This window comes from Anneissia japonica, unplaced genomic scaffold, assembly GCF_011630105.1.
Source record: "Anneissia japonica isolate Jap-2015-1 unplaced genomic scaffold, ASM1163010v1 scaffold2991_len510020_cov192, whole genome shotgun sequence".
NCBI classification, from domain to species: domain Eukaryota; kingdom Metazoa; phylum Echinodermata; class Crinoidea; order Comatulida; family Comatulidae; genus Anneissia; species Anneissia japonica.
Genome location: NW_022724693.1, coordinates 183852 through 205173, shown reverse-complemented (window position 1 = coordinate 205173; position 21322 = coordinate 183852). Strand labels below are relative to the sequence as shown.

Here is a 21322-nt window from a genome sequence, read left to right as displayed (position 1 = left end):
TTTTGGTGTATAACAGAACTCATAGGCCCATGAAAGGATTATTACTTGTATTTTCATTGAAATTTGTTTGCTGGTTTGTCCACTGCTGCAGTGGATGTGACAACATGAGACTTGCCATGCCAAAACTAGCATCAGTGACCATTATTCTCTACAAAATAATTATATAAGCTTTAAAATACCGTAATAGGTAATTTACTGGAATCGACTCCTGTTGCCAAAGTAAGTAAAAGTATTACAGCTTCTCTGTACTAAAGTATATCATACTGCCAAATTCTTATTTTGTCTTAATATTTATATATTTTGTTTAATAATTTATCTTGTTCGATTTTTTTTTCTTTATCAATTTAGATAGTAGATTTAGTTGTTAAGATTAACTTTTTGTAAATGCTCTTAATTTAAGTCATTAACTAAAATATATTATGTCATTATAATGTTAATCATCATTGCATTGATATTGTTTAAATTTTGTTTAATTATTTTGCATGCTATTTTTTTTAAACGCATTTTCGCAAGGGGAAGTGGTCCACTGTTATAAAAGTTTCCAAATAAATTATTATTATCATACGCTAATTACTCAGTTTAACATTTAGCGACAGTATGCTGGTTTTGGGTATGGCAAAGCCTCAAATAGTTTTGTGACATAGATTTCTGTGCTGGGAATTTATTCTCTGAGGGCCTGTATAAAACCAAACTGTTTAAATGTAGTGAAATTTGCAATCCTTGAACAGTTCAACCAGGCTCAACTAACATGCATTTGTATATTTGTGACATTTGGAACCAAGTAATTTATCCTGAATGTTACAATGACCTATGGGAGGGATTATGTATAAATATAAATAGTAATCCATATTTATCAAAACAACTAATCTCTTGGATCATTGTTTATGCAAGTAAACATTAATTGACTAAAAAACTTCAGGAAATTAATTGGAAGGTAAAATCTTTACAATCTGTTTCAAAAACAGACTGTGTTGTTGAAACATTTTTTTTGAGTCTGTGACTTTAGGTATTAAAGTAGACAGGGCCGCGGAACCCCGGGGCATCCTTGCTGCCCAGGCCCATTGGTTGGGGGTCTGGGGTCGTATAGGGCCCCAGCAGGAGCGAAGATCCCTGGAGCTACGGACTTTTAATGGATTAGAGGACTAATCTAATAGATTATAGAGTGCCTAATTTCATCAGGTCATGAAAAATAAAGTATAGAAACATTGACAGTAAAAGCTATCCTTCCTTTTATTCAAACGTGCTGAAGATTCATAACATAGGTATTAAAGTTTACAGTGGCAGATCCAGGAAATTGAAACAGAGGGGACACAGAGAAGAACTTGCACAGAAGGACAATCTACTGCAGCCCTGCCATCGTTGGGGCTGAGGTAAGAAAATGTATGATTAAGGCACCTCTGCATGACCAGAAATGCCACTCTTGGACTAAATTTGAGTAGAATTTTCTTTTCCTCAAAATTTTTGTTAAATTTTGAAAAATTCAGGTGTGGGGGTCGGGCCTCTCCTTAAATCCGCTACTGGTTTAATCCACTAATTTAGTATTTATTTATTTGACAATCAAATCTCTATCAGGTCTGTTCATATTTTCTAACTTGTATGTATATTGACGATGTCTAGGGTCCAAGCCTTTTATAATTATTAATTAAACGTAGAGAATTTACTATTTGAAACATTGTAAACATAAACTCTAGAATAGTAGAAGTCATGTAAATATTCATGAAAAAGAATTAGAAGCGATACCAGCTTTCATCGATAAACTGTCAGCTTTATTTAAATTCCCATGGGAAAAAACACAGGAATGATACTGGATGAATGTATACGTTTAATAATTTTTATTTATTTATTGATTTTATTATTTTTTACCTAGTTATCCTGGGCCACTGCCGGGCCCGGGCCCCAGGTCACTTGCCCTGGTTGCCCCAGCACCACTGGAAGTAGACAATAGTGGTTTTTTTTTTCTATAAGAAATAGAACATATAAGAAAAAAGAGCCACTTGAGCTTATTGACTACACTAAGAGCCCAATCACACGTATTGTATTGGCCCAAGGCCGCCTTAACTACAGGCAACTCAAGACGACTGTTGCATTCGCGGTTAGTATTTTAAGTCAGCACAGGGTCCACACTGCGAACGTTCACATTTCATCCTTTTCGCTGGATTTTTGCATAAGATCTTACGGTATAACATGTCAAAATTGACTGCCCGGGTCTAGCATTGCAAATCCTGAGCCGACCTTACAGTCAGACCAAATTTAGGTTGCGGCTTGGTCGGCTTAAAATTCATTGATTGTTCACGTACTTAAAAAAAAATAGCTATGGGGTGGTCCTGAGCCATCATAACTATTATTGTGCTCTAAGAATCAAATTAAAATCTGAAGCATACTTTAGCCTAAAAATACAGAAAGTGTATGTAATTAATCAATTGTAAAAAGTTACCAGTGTTTCATTTTACATAGTTTATTTTAATGCAAGATTAAAAATTATCTCATACATGTTTTCCTTGTCATGTATCACAATAACACAAAATTAACTACAATGACAAGCCATTTGTCCTATCATATTTATCAGAAAAACTAAGGCATCTAGCAATTTAACTCAATTACAATTGTTTTAAATATCCAAGAGAACTCATATTTTTTTTTTATTTAAACAAATAAACATTATGAATAGAACATTTATAAATTGTTATTTCTCCTTGACAGAATAATATAATCTGGAAATCGGGGAACTATAAGATATGAAAAATGCTTTGAATGGTGATGAATGCAGATATGCTTAGAATGGTTATCTTTCTGAAGTTAGATAAATGGCCCCAGAAAAAAATATCCCCCAAATAAATGGCCCCAGTGATGAAATTTAGTAATAAATAGATTTTTTTTTTATAAAATCATTAATTTTTTAAAAAGATGCTACTGCCAAATAAGTTTAAAGTACTTTTAGAAGGAATTTTTGTAAAATTAATGTTACTGGATTTTTAGTTACAATTTAAATTATTGCATTTATTTTTACTTTTTTTTTTATTCAAATTGAAATTCAGCTCACAAACATAGAATAGACAATAGTAAGCAAAGAGGAGGAAATCATGTAAAAGTATACTTGTTCCACCAGTAAGTTAAAATGTAACTAAAAGATTTAGAACATTTTAGTTACACATTTTAGTTACTTTTTAACTTATTGTATAATATATAACAGAAATAAAATTAGTGGGTATAAGCAAATATTGTTTCTTTTATGAATTACAAATATATAATTTAATTATAGTACATGACTCTGTTAGTTTAATTAATAATATTCATCATTATTTGGTCAGTTTAAATTTAGTTTTTAAAGTGTTTTAATATGCTTACAGATTTTAAACTTGGTGGAATTCTGAAATGAAATTCCATAACTTCAGCCCATCATTAGATAGAGTGTAATTATAGCAGCTTCATCATTCAACATCACACTTATTTTTATCCTGTTTACTTTAGTTTTATCTTCCATGCGCACTCAATGAGCAAGATAATAGCGGAAGTTACTGGAATACTTCTATCATTACTAACCAAGGAAATTAAAATTCTTTTGCAATAAGTTTCTGCACACAAATATTTTGTATGACAATATAAAGCAGTATTTCACATCATCATGGAAATCGTCACTGTCTATATATAATGATTAATGATTCTGCACATAATTACAATTTACCTTCTGAATTATAATTTGATCAATATAATCAGTAGAAAAATATAATTCACGCAGTAAACTGCTTCAGGTAACAATCTAGCTATCTCACTAATCCACCTAATTGATACAATGATGTGTGAATCCACTATCTTGTATTTATATTATGACTGATTACAATTTAATTATAGGATTTCTCAATAAAATCTGGCCTCATCACTAGCTTACTTAATTCCCAGACCCATTGGTCTAGATCATTTATTTGCATTTATTTAGACCTACAATAATGAAAAAAATATATAACAGTTTCATTTTCATAAAGTGAGAAAAGTAAATCACATCTTCTTATCAGATTCAGATTAAATTTTACTTGTCCAATATCTAATAGCTAATTTCTACAATCCAGTCTGAAAACAATGGAAATATACCATTACAGTACCACCAATCAATCAATCATTCAGTCATTTAATCACCAATCAATCAATCAATCATTGATCAGAAATCAATAAATGAAAATTAAATTTAAACCTGTTATAAGTTTACAATATTTATCCTCTATAGATAAGGAATTAAACACAAACCAAAAAATCTAAAAGCAAAATGGAAACAACAAAATACCAAATTGCGATTAGCATTTGAGTTTGAGAACAAAAGAATTTAATGGAATTAATACTGATGTAAACATTTTAGACCTGAACCGTAATTATTTCCGTTATTCGAAATGCGTTTACTTACCTCTCTATTGTCTCACATTCAATCTCTTTTCTTATTTCTTCTGTAAAAATAAATAAATAAATGAAGTTGATAGAAAAATCACATTAAAAAATCCCATTACTTTAAAAACTTAATCACTAAAATTCTATAGCCTTATATTTAATATTTCGCATTTTGTTCAATTTTTGCATTTTTAAGCATTGTAAAATAATTTGGGAGCCTCAATGCTATACAACTATATTGTCATCACTATGAAGCATATACCGATTACGTTTACTTTTCTTTTTCTAACACAATATTTGCACATGCCACTTTACAATCATGATTATTTTTAAAAGCACTCCACCACACACAAACATAAAATTACATCCCACTTAAACAAAAGGTAAATAACGTGGTGAGCTGTACTTATATATTATAGTTCTTATTGATAGTTAATTGTTGGGAGTAAAAGTCAAAAAAAAAAAAATATTACCATAATATATACTTTTTTGAAGCAATACTTTAATTTTAAAAATTTGGCATTTCAAGTATAGACACTGACTGGTTTGCCCTTCTCCACACTTATGAAATTTCACTTTAGTGGAATGTATTCCTTCAAAATGCAAATCAAGTATATTTTAATATATAATAATATACAAACATTATTTATAAGGTCAAACAAGCAATAAAATTACTTTCAACAAAATATTGTTTATGTTAATACAATGAGACACATGGAACTACTTTAAAACCATTTATTCAACAGAACATACCATATTAATTGAATAGCCTTTCATAATTATTTTAATCTTATTATACATGAATAACAGATTAATGGAATATTTTAAAGATATCTGTATATTTTATTTCCTGTATTTAGGCAAGAAAAGTAGAACAAAACTAAGCTTAAAATAGATGTTTAATTTATAAACAGAATATCCAACGGATTATCAATATCAAGCTAAATGTGAGCACAACATTCAGGTATCTGAGTTGGCCCAATGTCAGAACAGAAGGCATGTTGGGAATGCCAACTATGAAGTAAAGCGAACTGAACCAGCTCTTCAGTCCAACTATGAAATAGTACATACACAGCAGGGTGTACAAAACATGTAATAATATATCGTAACCTCCTCATCTTAAAGACAGGTTAAATCAACTGGACAAAAGGGGATCTTTATACTAATTAAAGGTAATACTTTACTTCCCGCTATTGGTAGAATATTTTACATGGATGGATCCCATTTTGGTTTCTGATATTTTTGGGTTGAGTTTGGTTTTGTTAAAGGTTGGTTTTGGGTTGAGTTGGCTGAGGTTCAAGTGTATTTTGGGTTTAGAGACTGGGAGCCCATACAAATGTAAATGTTTTTAAAAATTTTCAATTTCCAACAATTAGATCTATGATTAATTAACTCTGGATTTTAGATAATTGGGAAATCAGAAAAAAAAAAAAACAAAACAAAACAAAACAAATGGAACAAACCATTTCATTTCAAGTGTATTGCTTAATGCATAGAAAGGAGATATCACACACCCAGTTAATCATATCTCACATCAATGCCCACCTATTACTTATATTTTAAGAAAGGTTATGCCTAGCAAATTTTTAGGACTGGTACCGTTCACTAGAGCATTCGCTTTCAATGAAAATATCATCTACATCAGGAGAGCATGGCCTCATTATTTGCTTACGTCTGACCATTAAATCTTTTAACAAAAATTTAAATGACGAGATCTGATGATGGTATGAATGAGCAGCATTCAGGAACTCCAGAATTCAAAGACTGCTAACAATTTCCATAGCTATGGATTTCATACACATAGCAGTGTCATTAAATTATTAATAACATCATCAAGTGGGGTCCTTCTGGTGGTGTATTGGGCAGTACACGATCTCCTACTCTTTTTCAAAGAGTGTATTGCATTCTTTAACGTGCACAAGGACCATATTGCACACAGGACCAAAGGCTTTAACATCACATCCGAAAGACGGTAACGCTATTGTAACTTGTATTTCAGCCCTCCAACTGAATCACAAGGAGAACAGTGACGGGAATTGAACCGGGGGGGGGGGGAACTAACCTCCTCCCCGGTTCAGCACACTCATACACAAAGTGGCTATCACCAGTTTAGCCGACTGAACTAAGCTGCTCTCATGAGAATCATATTATAGAGTCTACTAATATCAACAAAAGATTTATTTTTCTTCTTTTTCTCAGATAATACAACTTACTATCTTTTTAAAAAGGTAAGATTTTAAAAAAAGGAAAGCTTTTGAAGGGCTGTCGAAAAAACAAAGTAATACATGACAAGGCAAAACAATGTAAAAGGATGGGAGAAAATATTGCTACTGTTCTATTTGGTAGTTTTGTAGCATTTATTTTGAATTTTGGAGTGTAATATTATTCTCAGACTACACTTAGATATTATTTGGTGTGACTTATTTCTTTTGAGGGAGAACACATATGGCATAAAATTGCAACGAATCACAATTTAATCCACAGTCGCTGATTGGGAAGTTACAAGTCTACATGACTCAATTTTTGATTGTCTGTTATATGTTATATTATATAGAGCCAATAGTTGATGCAATTTCATAGAGAGGGATTGTCTTCAACAGCGATTCACTGAGACTGCACTAACATGCAGCAGACGACATAGCATCATCACAAGCTCACACAGAGTAGAGATGGATTTGACAGCTGATAGTCAACCGACCATCAAATCAAGCGTGTCTGCCCAACTCGCAAACTGCTACATACATTTTATTAAATTTTAATTTGTCATCTTTGTAAGAAAATTATCTGGAAATTACTTTATACCTGTACCAGCGGATCCATGCCGCAACCACTTTGAGACTTCAGTGTAAAGTGGTATAACGACATCACAATATTGATAGTAAGTATTTTTCCAGTCTACAATGAAATTTAAATTATACTTTTGCATATACAGTACAAAAGTACACTTGAGAAGCTTGCAATAGATTCACTCTCTCAGCATCAAATATAATTTATCCAAAAACTCTGCAAATATGAAAGACTTAACTATTGGTTCCCAAAAACGAATAATGTCTCATTCATTTAAAGCTCTGTAAAACTAGAAAATTAGATTTTTTCCTAAATACTCCAAATGTAATAAACTTCCATGACCCTTTTTTATCCAAGCTCTTTAGCACTCAGTTTATTTTTTTTTTTAATTCTGTATTATTATAATATTAATAATATTGAAAATTATAAAGCACCAATACCTGCTTAAAAGAAAACTCTCATGGACCCTCTCCACAAAAATATCAAAAAATGAAGAAAAAAAACAGAAAGATTTAAGTACCAGAAAACAGTTATATAACTACATAAGCTTTATAAATGCCCAGCAATATAAAATATGCACTACTAACTAGTTAAAAAAACTGTCATGGATATTAGCACTGACATTTTCAATGAACCACCTATGTTAGCATACAAACATGACTGAAATTTGAAAGATCATTAGAACATTCTAGACTGCAATACATATGAGAAAATGCAGCAAGCAGGTGTAAGACCTGTGAACATGTCATCTGCATTGCAAAATATTTACTTGTGTGTCTTATCTATGCTAAAATTTGTGCAAAAAGTTATATGATTTAACCAAAAGAAGCTAAGCCTATTTTGTGTTCTATAAACATCAACACACCCATCTTCAAAAGATTTATACTTTGTAGCTTCTCTAAAATTCAACTGTAAATGCCTAAAAGAATTATATCATTTTTTTCAAATGAGAATTTGCATATTAATGGGGTATATGATGGAGGTGTAATATCTGAGATTTTTATCTCCTCATCATGTGTTAATTTAAAAAAGCAAACTTTTGTTTGCAATTTTGTTTTACTTAAAATCCTAAATTGTCAAAACATTCCAATCTTAGAAAAAAGTAATTATAAAAATTTAGGTTTTTTCCCACTAACATTCATGAAAATGTAACGGTAAATTGTAGCAGTTGATAAGAAGTATGATTGGCTTACATATGAGGTAACATATAAATTTACTTTTTATCAATCTTGGAATATTTTTGTATTTTGGAATGTCACGATTATATACTTGGTGAAATTCTTAGAGAAAATATTTGCAATATCTGTTCATTTTAAGTGTCATCTAAAAATGAACATAAAAATGACATTTTAAAAATATTTTTTCCTAATCCTAAAGTTGCATGGAATTTGTTTTTAATACATTTATTTTATATATCAATGCTGTCAGTACTCTAGAAACCACTGTTTATAAAATAATATAACTGGAAAAGTTTTATCTGGTTTTCTTGAATCCTTAAACTATAGTATTCAATTCCAATATATTACTAATTTCTACCTTTGCTGATTAAATAAAATGAAATTTGTGTATTATAAATGGGCCAAGGTGGTTTGAGCCATTCAAAATTAATTAATAGATATATTTACCTTTGACCTTCAGATAAGCTTGTGTACTGGCCTGTCCTAAGTAATTCTCTGCTATACAGGTATACAGACCATCATCATCACTGAATACCTCTGGTATGACAAGTCGATGCCTTTCACCATCAGATTCTGCAATGAAGTCATGCAACACAGGGTTCTCATTGAGCAACCAGGTGATACTAGGTGAGGGGTTACCACTGATGATGCATTCAAACTGAGTAGATTCTCCCTCTCTCACTTCTACATCCACCAGGTTTCTCATCACATGTGGAGCACCTGAAGAGTAATAGATTAAATCTCAATCAAATATTTTAGCAACTGTGACTGTCAGTAACTCAAAGTTGAGAAAAATACACAATAAATTTGATTCTTGTTGATTAATATTATATAATTATATTCAAAGTTACTGTTATTACTCCTCCTCTCTTGGCAGTTTTGGTGGCCAACATCTATTTTTCTCAAATGAAACTGAAAATTATTTACAATGTGTAACTAATTCAACATGATATAAATTTTAATTACTTCAGTTTAATATCAATTTTGATTTTGATATCATCATAACAGTAATAACATAGTGTGCAGATGCTTCTACCTTTTCTAGAATAATCTCTGTTAGATGATGGTGATATATCATAACATTAAAGCACCACTTTTTCAAACCTCAACAAACAGAAGTTACAGAAATGTTAAACAATAATCAGCTTTGCTGGAAAGACAACTTTCATCACACTGAACCATGGAGATCATTTCGGTTCTAATCACAGCTTTCCCTGTGTTTCGACGGCTGAAATACAAGTTCCGATAGTGCACCATCTTTTGGGTGAAACATTAAGCTATTGGTTCTGTGTGATAAAGAATGTACACTTTTCAGAAAGGTAGGAGATTTGTCACCCGGTGTGCTGCCCAGTTCACCACAAAGGCATCCCACTGAAGAAGTCTTCAGATTTAGGAGTTTATACTTGGTGTGAATCACATCGAAATACTCCTACTCCTATCAAATCTGGTCTTAAAAATATGTTAAATGTGTCTAGTATTCTAATTAAGGCCAGCAGGCACATTCTATTTTATACAGTTTTATTAATATATACATAAATAAACAATTTCAGAAGGTTTATGATTACTTCATTTTATCAAAAATTCATTTATTCCCCAACCTAAAAGGCTTGGTGCAATTACACCTAGCAGTAAGTTGATAAAGAGCTCTGTTAGACATTGAAACGTCCTGAGTATAAGTACTCTGTTTCTTATTAGATTTTCCAAAAAAAAAAAAAAAAAGAGAATTTTTTATACAATAACAAAGCTAAATGAAATATTTTGAAGAAAAATTATTAAGATAAAAAAGTTTGTTGCTTACATTCCACAATGAGCTCTGCTTGTGAAGTAGCTTGACCAGCAGTGTTACTGGCTACCACTTTATACAATCCACTATCATCAGAAAATACTTCCTTAATTAACAAACTATGACGGTCCTCATTAACAATTATCTGTAAAAAAAAAAAGTTCAATTATAGCGAACAAAAAAAATCCAGTAAAGAAGTGTAATTCACATAACAACATTAATGTTATGACTAAATTAAAAATAATCTATGAGTATAAATTTTCTGAGGATCAGGAGTCAACTCAACCTCTATCAAAGTCACAATGATTTGTATAAGTCAATCGAAACATCATCCATTTACGTTACTTTCCTTCATCTGAAATGGAACTTACTTTTCTATAGTATAGTATACAAATAATTACTGAGTTGAGAGGCAGGGTTTAAATTATACCCCAAGGTGATCAGGAGGCCGTAATATGTCCTGAGATGAAATCAAGGGACATAGTACAGCCTTCAAATCACCAATGGCTTTATTTGGAACTATGAGCTGATTAAAATCCAAGTAAATATTATACTGAGGGGAATGGTGAAATCTATTGCCCCGAGGTGATGTGGAGACCGTAGCCTATCCTCCCGAGGTGCGCCCATCTTCCCGAGCCCTTCGACGCTAAGGAAGATAGGCTACAGTCTCCACATCACCGAGGGGCTATAGATTTCACCGTTCCCCGAATCTAGAGCAGTCAATATTTGTTTTATATTGACTGCATATTTTTTTCCACTAACAGGGCATTATTTAATAACAAATTCAAATTTATTAAACATAATCAATTTATTCTTTCTACTGTACTAAAATATTAGTAGCAGTACAGTATAGCATTGACATAGTTCAGCTAATGCACATGCAGTATTGAAGATATACTGACAATATCACTAGAGCAACCAACATCAGCAATAATTGTCAAGTTATTTTAGGCAATGATTGGAAAAAAGAAGCCCAGGAGCATTATCTACTATACTCCAATTATTCTCTTTTTTTTTTAAATAGGTGTACATTGATTTTTTTGGGGAAATTGATGCTACCTTGAAATCTGAGTCATCTTCTATTATCTCATCTCTCTTGTACCAGGTAACATCTGGGATTGGTTGACCCTCAACCTGGCAATCAAATCTGACCTCATCACCTTCAGTCACATGTAGATCACGCAAAAGAATACTGAACATGGGTGCTACAATTTGAGGTTCTGAGGAAATGAAAATTATTGAAGCCAAAAAACATTATGAAATAAAAAAAAAACTATAAAGTTCATAATTAAATTAAAACAATGAAAATATAGAAATTAAATATAAAAAACTATATCATGTCAATAAATAAATGAAAAGATTAATGAACCTATATCTGACCTTTGACATCTATGACGGTTGATGATTCTATTTGTCCCAGCGGAGTGGTCGCTGCAATCTTGTAGATTCCAGCATCAGTAGGTTTTACATGAATGATTATCAGGCAGTACATATCTTCTTCTTGTGTCACACGCACACGAGAGGTTTCAGTAATGGTACGAGAATTTTTTGTCCAACGAATCTGAAAATAGCATTGTTCAAAATCAAAATGGATGCAATTTTTTTAATATAACAACTTTACATTAAAAAATGCTGATGCTAAGTAGATTTTTAACTTCTTTATAATATAACAATATTTTCATAGACCCTGGAATGCTGGACAGCAAAATCTGTATAAAAGGCAGTAACATTTAACATACACATACATTTCTGAAAATATTCTTCAAACATATTAAAATGTCACAGCACAGAAAAATAAAATGATATATATTAATGCTTAAGGTACACCACGTAGATAGTTCTGAAAAGAACTATTGCTGTTAGTTGAGAATATCTCAAAGTTTCGATTAAGTTGAGGAAAAAAAGGAACATTTTGTAGGTATGTAGGAATTACACTGCGAAAGTTGAGAGTAATTACAATGTATTTGATAATCCTTTCCATGAGACAGAAGATGATGGAAAGAGAGGAATCCCTTTTAAGGTGGCTATGAAATTATTTGATATTTTTTTTTCTGGAATGTCATCAAGCATAAACATTGGTTTAGGTTATTAATTCTAAAATTTACATTGATTTACTAGGATCCATTGATAGAATGCTGTGCAACGCAACCGCAATATCAAAGCTCCACACCTTTTTTATGTCGAGTTTGAGACCAACATACCTGTGGTTGAGTTAATGATTTTATCCTACACTGGATTCTGATTGTGTCACCCGCAACGGGTGAAACTGACTCCATTAATGGCTGGATAAATGTCGGACCTTTAGGGTATGTCACTGAGGCTAAGTAGAGGAAAGAGAAAACATCATTTCAAAAACTATCAGTGTCAATCACTCATCAACATCTTGTTACAGAATTCCCAATAATACAAAAAAAAAAAAAAAAAAAAAAGTTAAATTATAGGAACAGAATTTGTATGTATAGAAAAATGTACTCAATATGGGTAATATTCTCTCTCTCTCTACTCATTCTGTTCTTTATACCTGCCCATACATGTTACCTGTGTTGATATACACACAAAAATAATAGGGCAAGTAAAATAAGGACATCTCATATAGTAGGTATTTTCATTTTTACATGCAAAATTATTTGATTGTCATTTGCAGGCCTTCATTGTGTATGACATATTGGTATATAAAAAGTAACCCTAATGGGATATTGGAGTGTATTAAAGAGTCTTGAGGTCTGAGTTGATCACTCCAGAAGAAGCCACGCTTATCCAAGTAGTCAGCATCGATCACAGAGTTTTATAGTACAGTATACAATATAATTGTAAATGATCTAAACATTCTAGAATTTGTTTAAAAGACTTTGACAGTTACGTACAAGAATGCTGAAAATTACCACGCTATATTTTCCAACACTTCTATGATTAAAATTATAACTTCGTCTTTATTACGATTGATTTTTGCCCTTCCTGACGTGTTTTCGTACTGAATGCTCGGTACGTTCCCAAATACTTGCGAAAAAAAAATCTTGCAAGTGATGCGGGTGTGAAGGAACCTATGACACCCAAATAAATAGCCAGTCTTAACAACTAAACCACCAAGTTTGCGCTTAGTGGTTAGTGTTGAATCTGATCTTGGTACTGCTATGCTATTCTACTGTAAATAATGTTTTCATCAGGAGATTCAACAGGAATGATGTTTTGTCCTACCTGATGAGTTAGCGTACTGAATGCTCAGTACATTCCCAAATATGGGGTAAAAATCTCGAGAGAGAGAGAGAGAGATTCAGGTGGGAATCGAAATGACGACCTCCAGATAACTAGCCCGGTGCTTTTTTAATTGCCTACATTGATTTTACTTACTTGTTGTATGATCTTCAATGTGAATCCTACAAGTACCAGTAAGTGCACCATGGGTATTGGCTGCTTTGTATAAATACAACCCAGAATGGTAGTGTCGAGCTGGACTGAATACAAGGCTGCACCTGTGCTTATCCTCTACTATTCTTATCTCTTCTGTTTCTTCAACTATAACTTCATCTTTGTACCAGAAAACCTGTTAAAATATAATGCATTACCAGAGTTCTTATGTTTTACGATATGTCCATAGTTGCTACAGAAATTTTGTGTAAATGGAGGTATTTACAGAAATAAGGCAAATACACTACAGAAATTACCATTAGTCTAAACCCAGAATTATAAAGGTCTACACATTGTTATTTTGGACTACAAAGATTGATTTGATTGTGTAATGTCCAGAACAATGATTTTTTTTCATCAGGATCTTTAGTTACATTGTCCCTAAGGACCTTAGACCACTCAGACTTGCAGGTACTGATAAATTATTGTAAAACCCAAGAAAAGTGAGCCATAAATCTTCATCCTGTCCAGTTTGTATAAAATTCCACAGCTGCTTTTATACTGTACCTGCAATTTTTTTAGCAACCCATATCTTGCGCTCAAAGAAAATTTTCTGGTACTACGGAAATTATTTACTTACTACGGAAATAGTTACTAAAATGCATTCTAACTTGAGAAGTCTGCATTATATGGTAGTTCTGTATTTGAATCATTGTACTTTTTGTAAACCAACTGTATTTGCAAAATAGGGATGTGCAAAGTATGATATAGAAGCTTTTTCAAATCAAATATTTTAAATCTCAACAAAACTTAATCTCCAGTATAATTACAGCCTTTTACAATCCAAAGTGTTTACTGCAAATGTACTACCTACCTTAGGTGTTGGGAAGCCCGTGATGTGGACATTGATAGTGATACTTTCCCCTTCAACAACCTGCACACTTTTTGGTGGTTGTTCCAGGACAGTGGGAGCAGCTGGTTTGGGACGAGGTTCTATGACAATGCCACTTGTACTGTTGAAATTAAATTCAATAACGTTAGCAACTATTATAACAATATAGCTGTAATATCTTTATTAGTTCATGTTTGGTTTTGAAATTTGTTCAGTACACTGTATCTTGTGTATTAGACAATCAGTGTATACCAAGGTTGATGAAATTATGGCCAATTGTAGACAATCACCATTGCAGTCCCACTATGTATGTAAACAATGGAAGGATTTATATCATAGTGAAAATATCACTTTCAGATGAGACAACTGTTTACATATATAGAAAGTATCTCTTGATTCTGTCTTGTCGTCAAATGTTTAATAGACTTGAATCAAGGACTAGTGCTGTCCACCTAGGCATGTGCATGTGGTTTTAGGCTATGTTCACACACACACGGCGTAAGGCTGGCTTAAGCCTGGTGTAGCGTACGCCTTTGTGTGTAAACTAGGCAGTGGCGTGGTTAAGGTCACTCACTACGCCACGTCCTTGGCGTTATTAACGCTACCTGCAGACCCCAGATTAGCTAACACCACTGAGCTAACGCCAGTGATGCTTGAATGATTTGACCTCATTTTAAGAGATTGACCAATCACGATTGCAATATATTAGCTACTTTGTTCTCTTTCCTCTGCTCTCTATGAATGAAATAGTAAAGGGGTTCTTTTTCTATTGCATTTTACTTAGTTATAATGTATATGATTTGTTGATTGTGTTTTGTAAGATATTATATCCTATTTAGACTGTATATTAAAACCTGCAACACCAACAACTGTTCAATGCTAGCTGAAAAATCAGAAGTAAAATTGTTCATTTAAAATACAATAATCATATAAGTTCACTTCAAACAATTCACAGATTTAAAAGTTTTCATGATACACTGTTAGTTTTACTACAGTTAAAAACCCGTACATTATTTAAAACTGAAAACTATTCCCCCATATGCCTATATTACTACTAGTTTAACGAACGCCGTTTGTGTGAACGCTTTGGAATTTTAATCCGTGGATTAGCTTACGCCTGGCGTAAGCCACGCCAGTCTTACGCCGCATGTGTGAACATAGCCTTAGTTTCTTTAATCACTGCCCGATTTAAGACACAGATCAACAGATCAATTTACAAATCATATATTTCATACATACCAATTTTCTTGTACACTTTATATTACAATTTAACTAAATTTTGACAGGCTGACCGTAACCAGTATTTTTATTGTGTATTTGATGAGCTTTTTTAGAATAATAAAGATTTTTTATGTATTGAAGGTAGGTGAAAAATGGTCATTTTTGAGCACAAGGCAAATCTTAACTCTTTGATTAAAATTTATCAGAACATATTGAAACTTTGGGCAGTCAAAAATCATCCTATTCACTTAAATAATTCTTTAATAAATAAACCAAGTTATGGAACATACCTTGTGTGAAGCTGTTCAACAATGATATTTGACACAGTTGTATCTTCTCCTACATGGTTACTGGCACGAGCTACATATGTGCCACTGTGGTCAGGTGATACCTCCCTTATCACCAGCATATGCTTCTCCTCATCCTCAATTATCTAACAGATAAAAGAATTAAGCTCATTTGAAAAAAAACTAAGGATAAAGTTTAATTAGTATTAAGAGAAGGACAATATGATACAATTTTTAAACAGTTTGATAAGACATTTAATACTCATAGTTGATTAATTGCTTTCAAAGTGGTATTCTTATGAACCTGGAATTCAAAATAGAGGGACCACTGAAGGAATTTTATTACAGATGAAAGGTACAGAGCATCAGCCCCACTATGGTTTGGACTGAAGCCCAAAATGTTATGGGTAGACACCTCTAGACAGCTGGAAATGGCATTTTCAGACTTAAATTTGAATATTTAGAAGGGCCTATGAACTTGCCCCTGTAAACTGCTGATTAAAATCACATGAATTTAATATAAAATATAAATTTATTTGAATCACAATTAACAAAGACAAGACTGAATTGCTTATGATAACGTACTTAAATTCACTTAAAAGTGCATGAAAAAAAGTGAAATGAAAAACACATTAAGCATGGCACTATTGTTAATAACAATAAATATATTAATAGTTTAATATAGTCAATTTTTAAAAATTTAATCCACAAATCCACTTTTTGTACCTTAATATTTTCTGACTCCTCCACTTGATTTCCATTATGAAACCATGTGACCATTGGTTCAGGATTGCCAAAAACTCTGCAAGTTAACTCCAACCTCTCTCCTGATGACATTTTGACATCACTTAGCTTAGTCACAAAATGAGGTGCACTTGAATCATCTTCTGGTAGAGCTACAAAAATGAATTACAAAATAAAAGTATAAATCTGAAATGAACATCTCAATAGGTTTTAATTCTGATGAAGGAATGGAGCTAGTTAAGCTGTTTGCCTTTTCATCTAAGGGTTCTGGGTACAATCCTGAATAAAGCAAATGTCTTCCTAAACCTTATACCAATTCCATCCTGTAACACAGTTACTTATTATTAGTAAGTTTAAAATCAAGTTGTTGCACATCATGTGATCTAGTAACTTAATAAACTTGTTTCTCATTTTGCTTTTGATACAAGATTTAAAAAAAAAATAACGATGGAATCACACACTGAATAGTTACAATTTATTAAGTAATCAATGTTGCAAGTAATTATGAGATGACAATAAAAATACTGATAACCATAATACTACTTAAACATTTAAACGTTACCTTCAACAGTGAGATAAGCAGAGGTCTTAGCTTCTCCACCCTCGTTTGTTACTTTGCAGCTGTAATGCCCAGTATCTTCTGTAAATGTTTCTCGAATGAAGAGGCAGCACATTCCCTGTTCATATGTAAGCTCAAAGTCGCCACTATCATCAATAGGCTTGTGATCTTTAAACCAGTTGATTGTTGGTTTGCTCTCAGTAATGACAAAACAGGATAACTTGCATGGCACGCCCTCATCTACGTCAACATTGCTTAACGGAAGGCTAAAACGAGGAGCTGGCACATGCTTCTTTGGTTCTGTTTTGTGGGAAATCAATCAAAAATCATCAACTTATAAAATAACGTATTAAAGCTTATAGCTTGATGATAATTGAACTAAGACTGACATTAATGAATAATTAATGAAGTGGTTATAAGGTGAACATGAAAATTAAGATGATAAAGGAAAAGATTATAATGATGGTGATGAAGCTAACAATAATGATGATGAAGATGATGATGATGATGATGATGATGATGGCAATGATGATGATGAGAAGTATGATGTTAAGGACGATGAGGAAGACAGCAACGACACAAACAACAATGAAGACAATAATTATATGCTAATGTTCGATTAGGATTAAATCAATAAAAAGTGTTGAATAATATATTAATCTTGAAATTACAAAAACAAACCTGTAACTTTCACATGAGAAGAGGAGATAACGGTGCCTTTGAAATTGCTGGCTTCAGCAGTAAAGATTGCTGTATCTGTGATTGACACATCATTGATTATCAGACTGGCTACACCATCACTATAATCCTGTTTATATTTAGAACTATCTTCCAACAGGTGGTCACCTTTCATCCACTTGACTGTGGGAGTTGGTTTACCAGTGACAAGACATTCTAATCTTTGGGTTGACGATACATTAACTTCAACATCTCTTAGTTTTTCTATAAATACTGGTGCACTTAAAATTGCTGGAAAGAAATATATCATGAAAAATTAATACTTTGTATTAATTAAAAAAAAAAAAGATTCTAATTCATGTCTTAGATATACTGGTATATCAACAATTTACAATTAAATCAATTAAACATATTTTTAATATTTGGGGTGAGTGTAGTCTTGAATATCTTGTGCTAATTGCAAAAGTATAGACTGATTACTTTCAATATTATTTAATAAACTCATTAGATCCATTGAAAATAGAAATTGTAAGTAGTAACTTCTGAAATCATTTGACTTCTTTTGGATCAAAACTGGAAAAAAATTACACACCAAATTTTAATATCGTTTTGTATACAGTAAGATACTATAATTATTTTTTAAGGTAAGTGAACTAACATTTTACTCTGGTTCCCCATAGCTTAGAGTCTGATGGTCAATATTCTTGTTGTGAGATATATGATAGTAGATGTGGTTCTGTAAGGATCATTCAAGTACAAAATATCTAACTCCATGGATTTTATGACATGCTCATCAGACAAAGGTTTCTGCCTCCAACCTCAATATTGACAGGCCTATTCGCAACTACAGTGCCTAATGCTCCTACATATGTTTCACTATCTCTTCATCAAATACAATAAATCAAATCGTACTGTGTGTGCCAAGCACTGAAAATTTTTTTTGACATGTATGTCTTCAGCTAACCTAACTTACATAAATACGATAGTCCTATACTTTTACACAATTTTAACATGGAAAATTACAAAATTATTTTTAAGCAAAGAGGTTTGTGGTATTTGATTACACTGTTTGTTTTGAATGTTGGTGCCATCTGTCAATAAATTCATATTAAAAAATATTTAATTTCTAACCCTCTGTTTCACATTTATCCGCCAAACCTTTGCTTGGAAATACCGGGATGGTGTCTGGCGGGGATAGTTTCAAATCCAGTATAATCTAGTTTAGGTAGTTAAGATTAGTTTTAGTTAAGATGTCTTTGGTATGGCGTTAAAATGCATCCAATCGAGCCGTCGGCGACTAACTGGCAACCCCATCTACATCCTTAGCGGTCTTTGGGTGGGTGGCAGGGTGGATGGTCACCCAGCAATAAAAAAAAAAGCTGAAAAAAGGGGTGGATGAGTTTCTCAGTCAACAGCCAACCATACTTAGTTTAAGGAGTAGGATTAGCATGTCTTTAGGATTAGATTAAGTATTACTTTCTTGATCCATCTTTTTTCATTAAGCGCATAGGTCTCCATAATATGTGTCGTCATCGTCATCGTTATCATGTACTAGATAATATCTATGTTACATCTCAGAATATTAAACATACCTCACACAGGTCTGTAAAGTTTTACCAAGAAGTTACTCAAAATGAAATTGAAAACTTACCTTTGACCTCTAGCACAGCTGATGTTTTCACAATACCTTGTGAGTTACTTGCTTCTGCAGAGAATGTAGTACAGTCATCCATTGTCACATCAACTATTGTGAGACTAGCAATATCATCTTTATATTCCATCTTGTATTTATTACTTTCCCTCAGCAACTCACTTTTCTTGTACCACCTTAATGTGGGGGTTGGCTTGCCCGTCACAAAGCATTCAAACCGGTGGCTGGTGGATTCATCTACTACTGCATCTTTAGGTTTCTCAAAAAATACTGGTGCCCGCAATATTTCTAGAATAAAAAATTTAAACAAATTGCAAACACATTCATCGTTGTTGAACATATACACAAAAGCTATAATAATTTGTTTTATTTGTTTTTATCATTGATTTAACTTTGAAGTTCAATTTAAAATATATTCAAACATGCTTATAAGTTTTGTATTCATATTTATCAATGTTTTCTCATGAATTATTTGCTTTGTTGCATTCAAAATTTTAAAAGAACTATTGAATATAAATACCTCTAACTTGCAGGCTGCCAGATGTTGTGACACTGCCTTGTGTATTGCTAGCTTCAGCAGTAAAGGTGACTGAATCCTCAATGCTTGCTTCATTAATAATTAGGCTAGCAACCCCTTTGATAACAACCATCTTATAGTTTTTACTCTCCTCTATTTGTTTTGAGTCTTTAAACCACTTAACAGTTGGTGTTGGTTTACCAATGACAGAACATTCAAATCTATGACTTGAAGATTCCTCTACTTCAGCGTTCTTAAGTTTGGTCACAAAAACTGGTGCACTGAACATTTCTACAAGAAAAGTAGATTTATATTTCACTAAATGATTGAAGATTATTTAAGATAGACTCATCTACACAATGCAAGCTTTTAACATTTTCTTGTATAAAGATGCAAAACCCTAATAGCATATTGAGCCAGTGTTCCAAAAGTGATCCTATAATTAATTGATCAATCAATCTATAGCATCATTCTTTAAAACCTTTGCTTTATTTGGAATTTAATGTTGTAAACCTTTTAATTTTCTTTAACTGATATAGATTTCACTGTAGCCAAAATGCACATTAATACAGGCTCATTCTGCCTACACTTTCAGAAGAATAGTATTGCACCAGTTACAGTGACTGTCTCGTGGAGCAAGAAATCTGCAGCAACATGACAGTATCTTACTATCTCTTCATCTGGTTGAGCATGCATGTACTACTTTTTAACACCATTCTAAAATTGGAGAATTGCAGTATCTTTATGCAAGGGGCCTGATGGTATTTAATTACACATTCATTTATGCAAAACACTGTAGTGCATGTTAGTGCATAAAAATTATACAGCAATAATGTTTTTCTAATAGTAAATGCTTCAGCAAAGCAAAATTTTATGCTATCCAATTGGTCAAAACTGAAAACTTAACTTACCTTTGACCTCTAGCACAGCTGATGTTTTCACAATACCTTGTGAGTTACTTGCTTCTGCAGTGAATGTATTACAGTCATCCATTGTCACATCAACGATTGTGAGACTAGCAATATCATCTTTATATTCCATCTTGTATCTATGACTTTCCCTCAGCAACTCACTTTTCTTGTACCACCTTAATGTGGGGGTTGGCTTGCCCGTCACAAAGCATTCAAACCGGTGGCTGGTGGATTCATCTACTACTGCATCTTTAGGTTTCTCAAAAAATACTGGTGCCCGCAATATTTCTAGAATAAAAAAACAACCACATTCATCAATTATGTTTAACAATTACACAAAAGCTACTAAAATTTGTTTCAGTTGTTTTTATCGTTAATGTAACTTAGGTGATTCC

The 21322-nt window shown here is 32.5% G+C and overlaps 1 protein-coding gene and 1 long non-coding RNA gene across 2 annotated transcripts in view; one reads left to right on the top strand and one right to left on the bottom strand.

Moving 5' to 3' along the window:
- The window catches only part of LOC117112535 (muscle M-line assembly protein unc-89-like), a 43791-nt gene that overhangs the window by 9612 nt on the left and 12857 nt on the right, over positions 1 to 21322 (bottom strand). The window contains exons 13-27 of the mRNA XM_033255616.1: positions 20928 to 21215; positions 20020 to 20307; positions 19500 to 19787; positions 17852 to 18139; positions 17174 to 17470; positions 16594 to 16763; positions 15871 to 16013; positions 14342 to 14480; positions 13471 to 13663; positions 12324 to 12442; positions 11503 to 11683; positions 11182 to 11342; positions 10138 to 10267; positions 8787 to 9059; positions 4394 to 4433 (exon numbers count right to left, since the gene is read on the bottom strand). Coding sequence (XP_033111507.1) covers positions 4394 to 4433; positions 8787 to 9059; positions 10138 to 10267; positions 11182 to 11342; positions 11503 to 11683; positions 12324 to 12442; positions 13471 to 13663; positions 14342 to 14480; positions 15871 to 16013; positions 16594 to 16763; positions 17174 to 17470; positions 17852 to 18139; positions 19500 to 19787; positions 20020 to 20307; positions 20928 to 21215 — 2998 coding nt within the window. The remainder of the gene's footprint in view (positions 1 to 4393; positions 4434 to 8786; positions 9060 to 10137; positions 10268 to 11181; positions 11343 to 11502; positions 11684 to 12323; positions 12443 to 13470; positions 13664 to 14341; positions 14481 to 15870; positions 16014 to 16593; positions 16764 to 17173; positions 17471 to 17851; positions 18140 to 19499; positions 19788 to 20019; positions 20308 to 20927; positions 21216 to 21322) is intronic.
- LOC117112537 lies at positions 1253 to 7170 on the top strand. Its single transcript, XR_004446056.1, has 3 exons — positions 1253 to 1370; positions 6574 to 6602; positions 6929 to 7170. It is a non-coding gene; the product is annotated as an uncharacterized LOC117112537 (long non-coding RNA).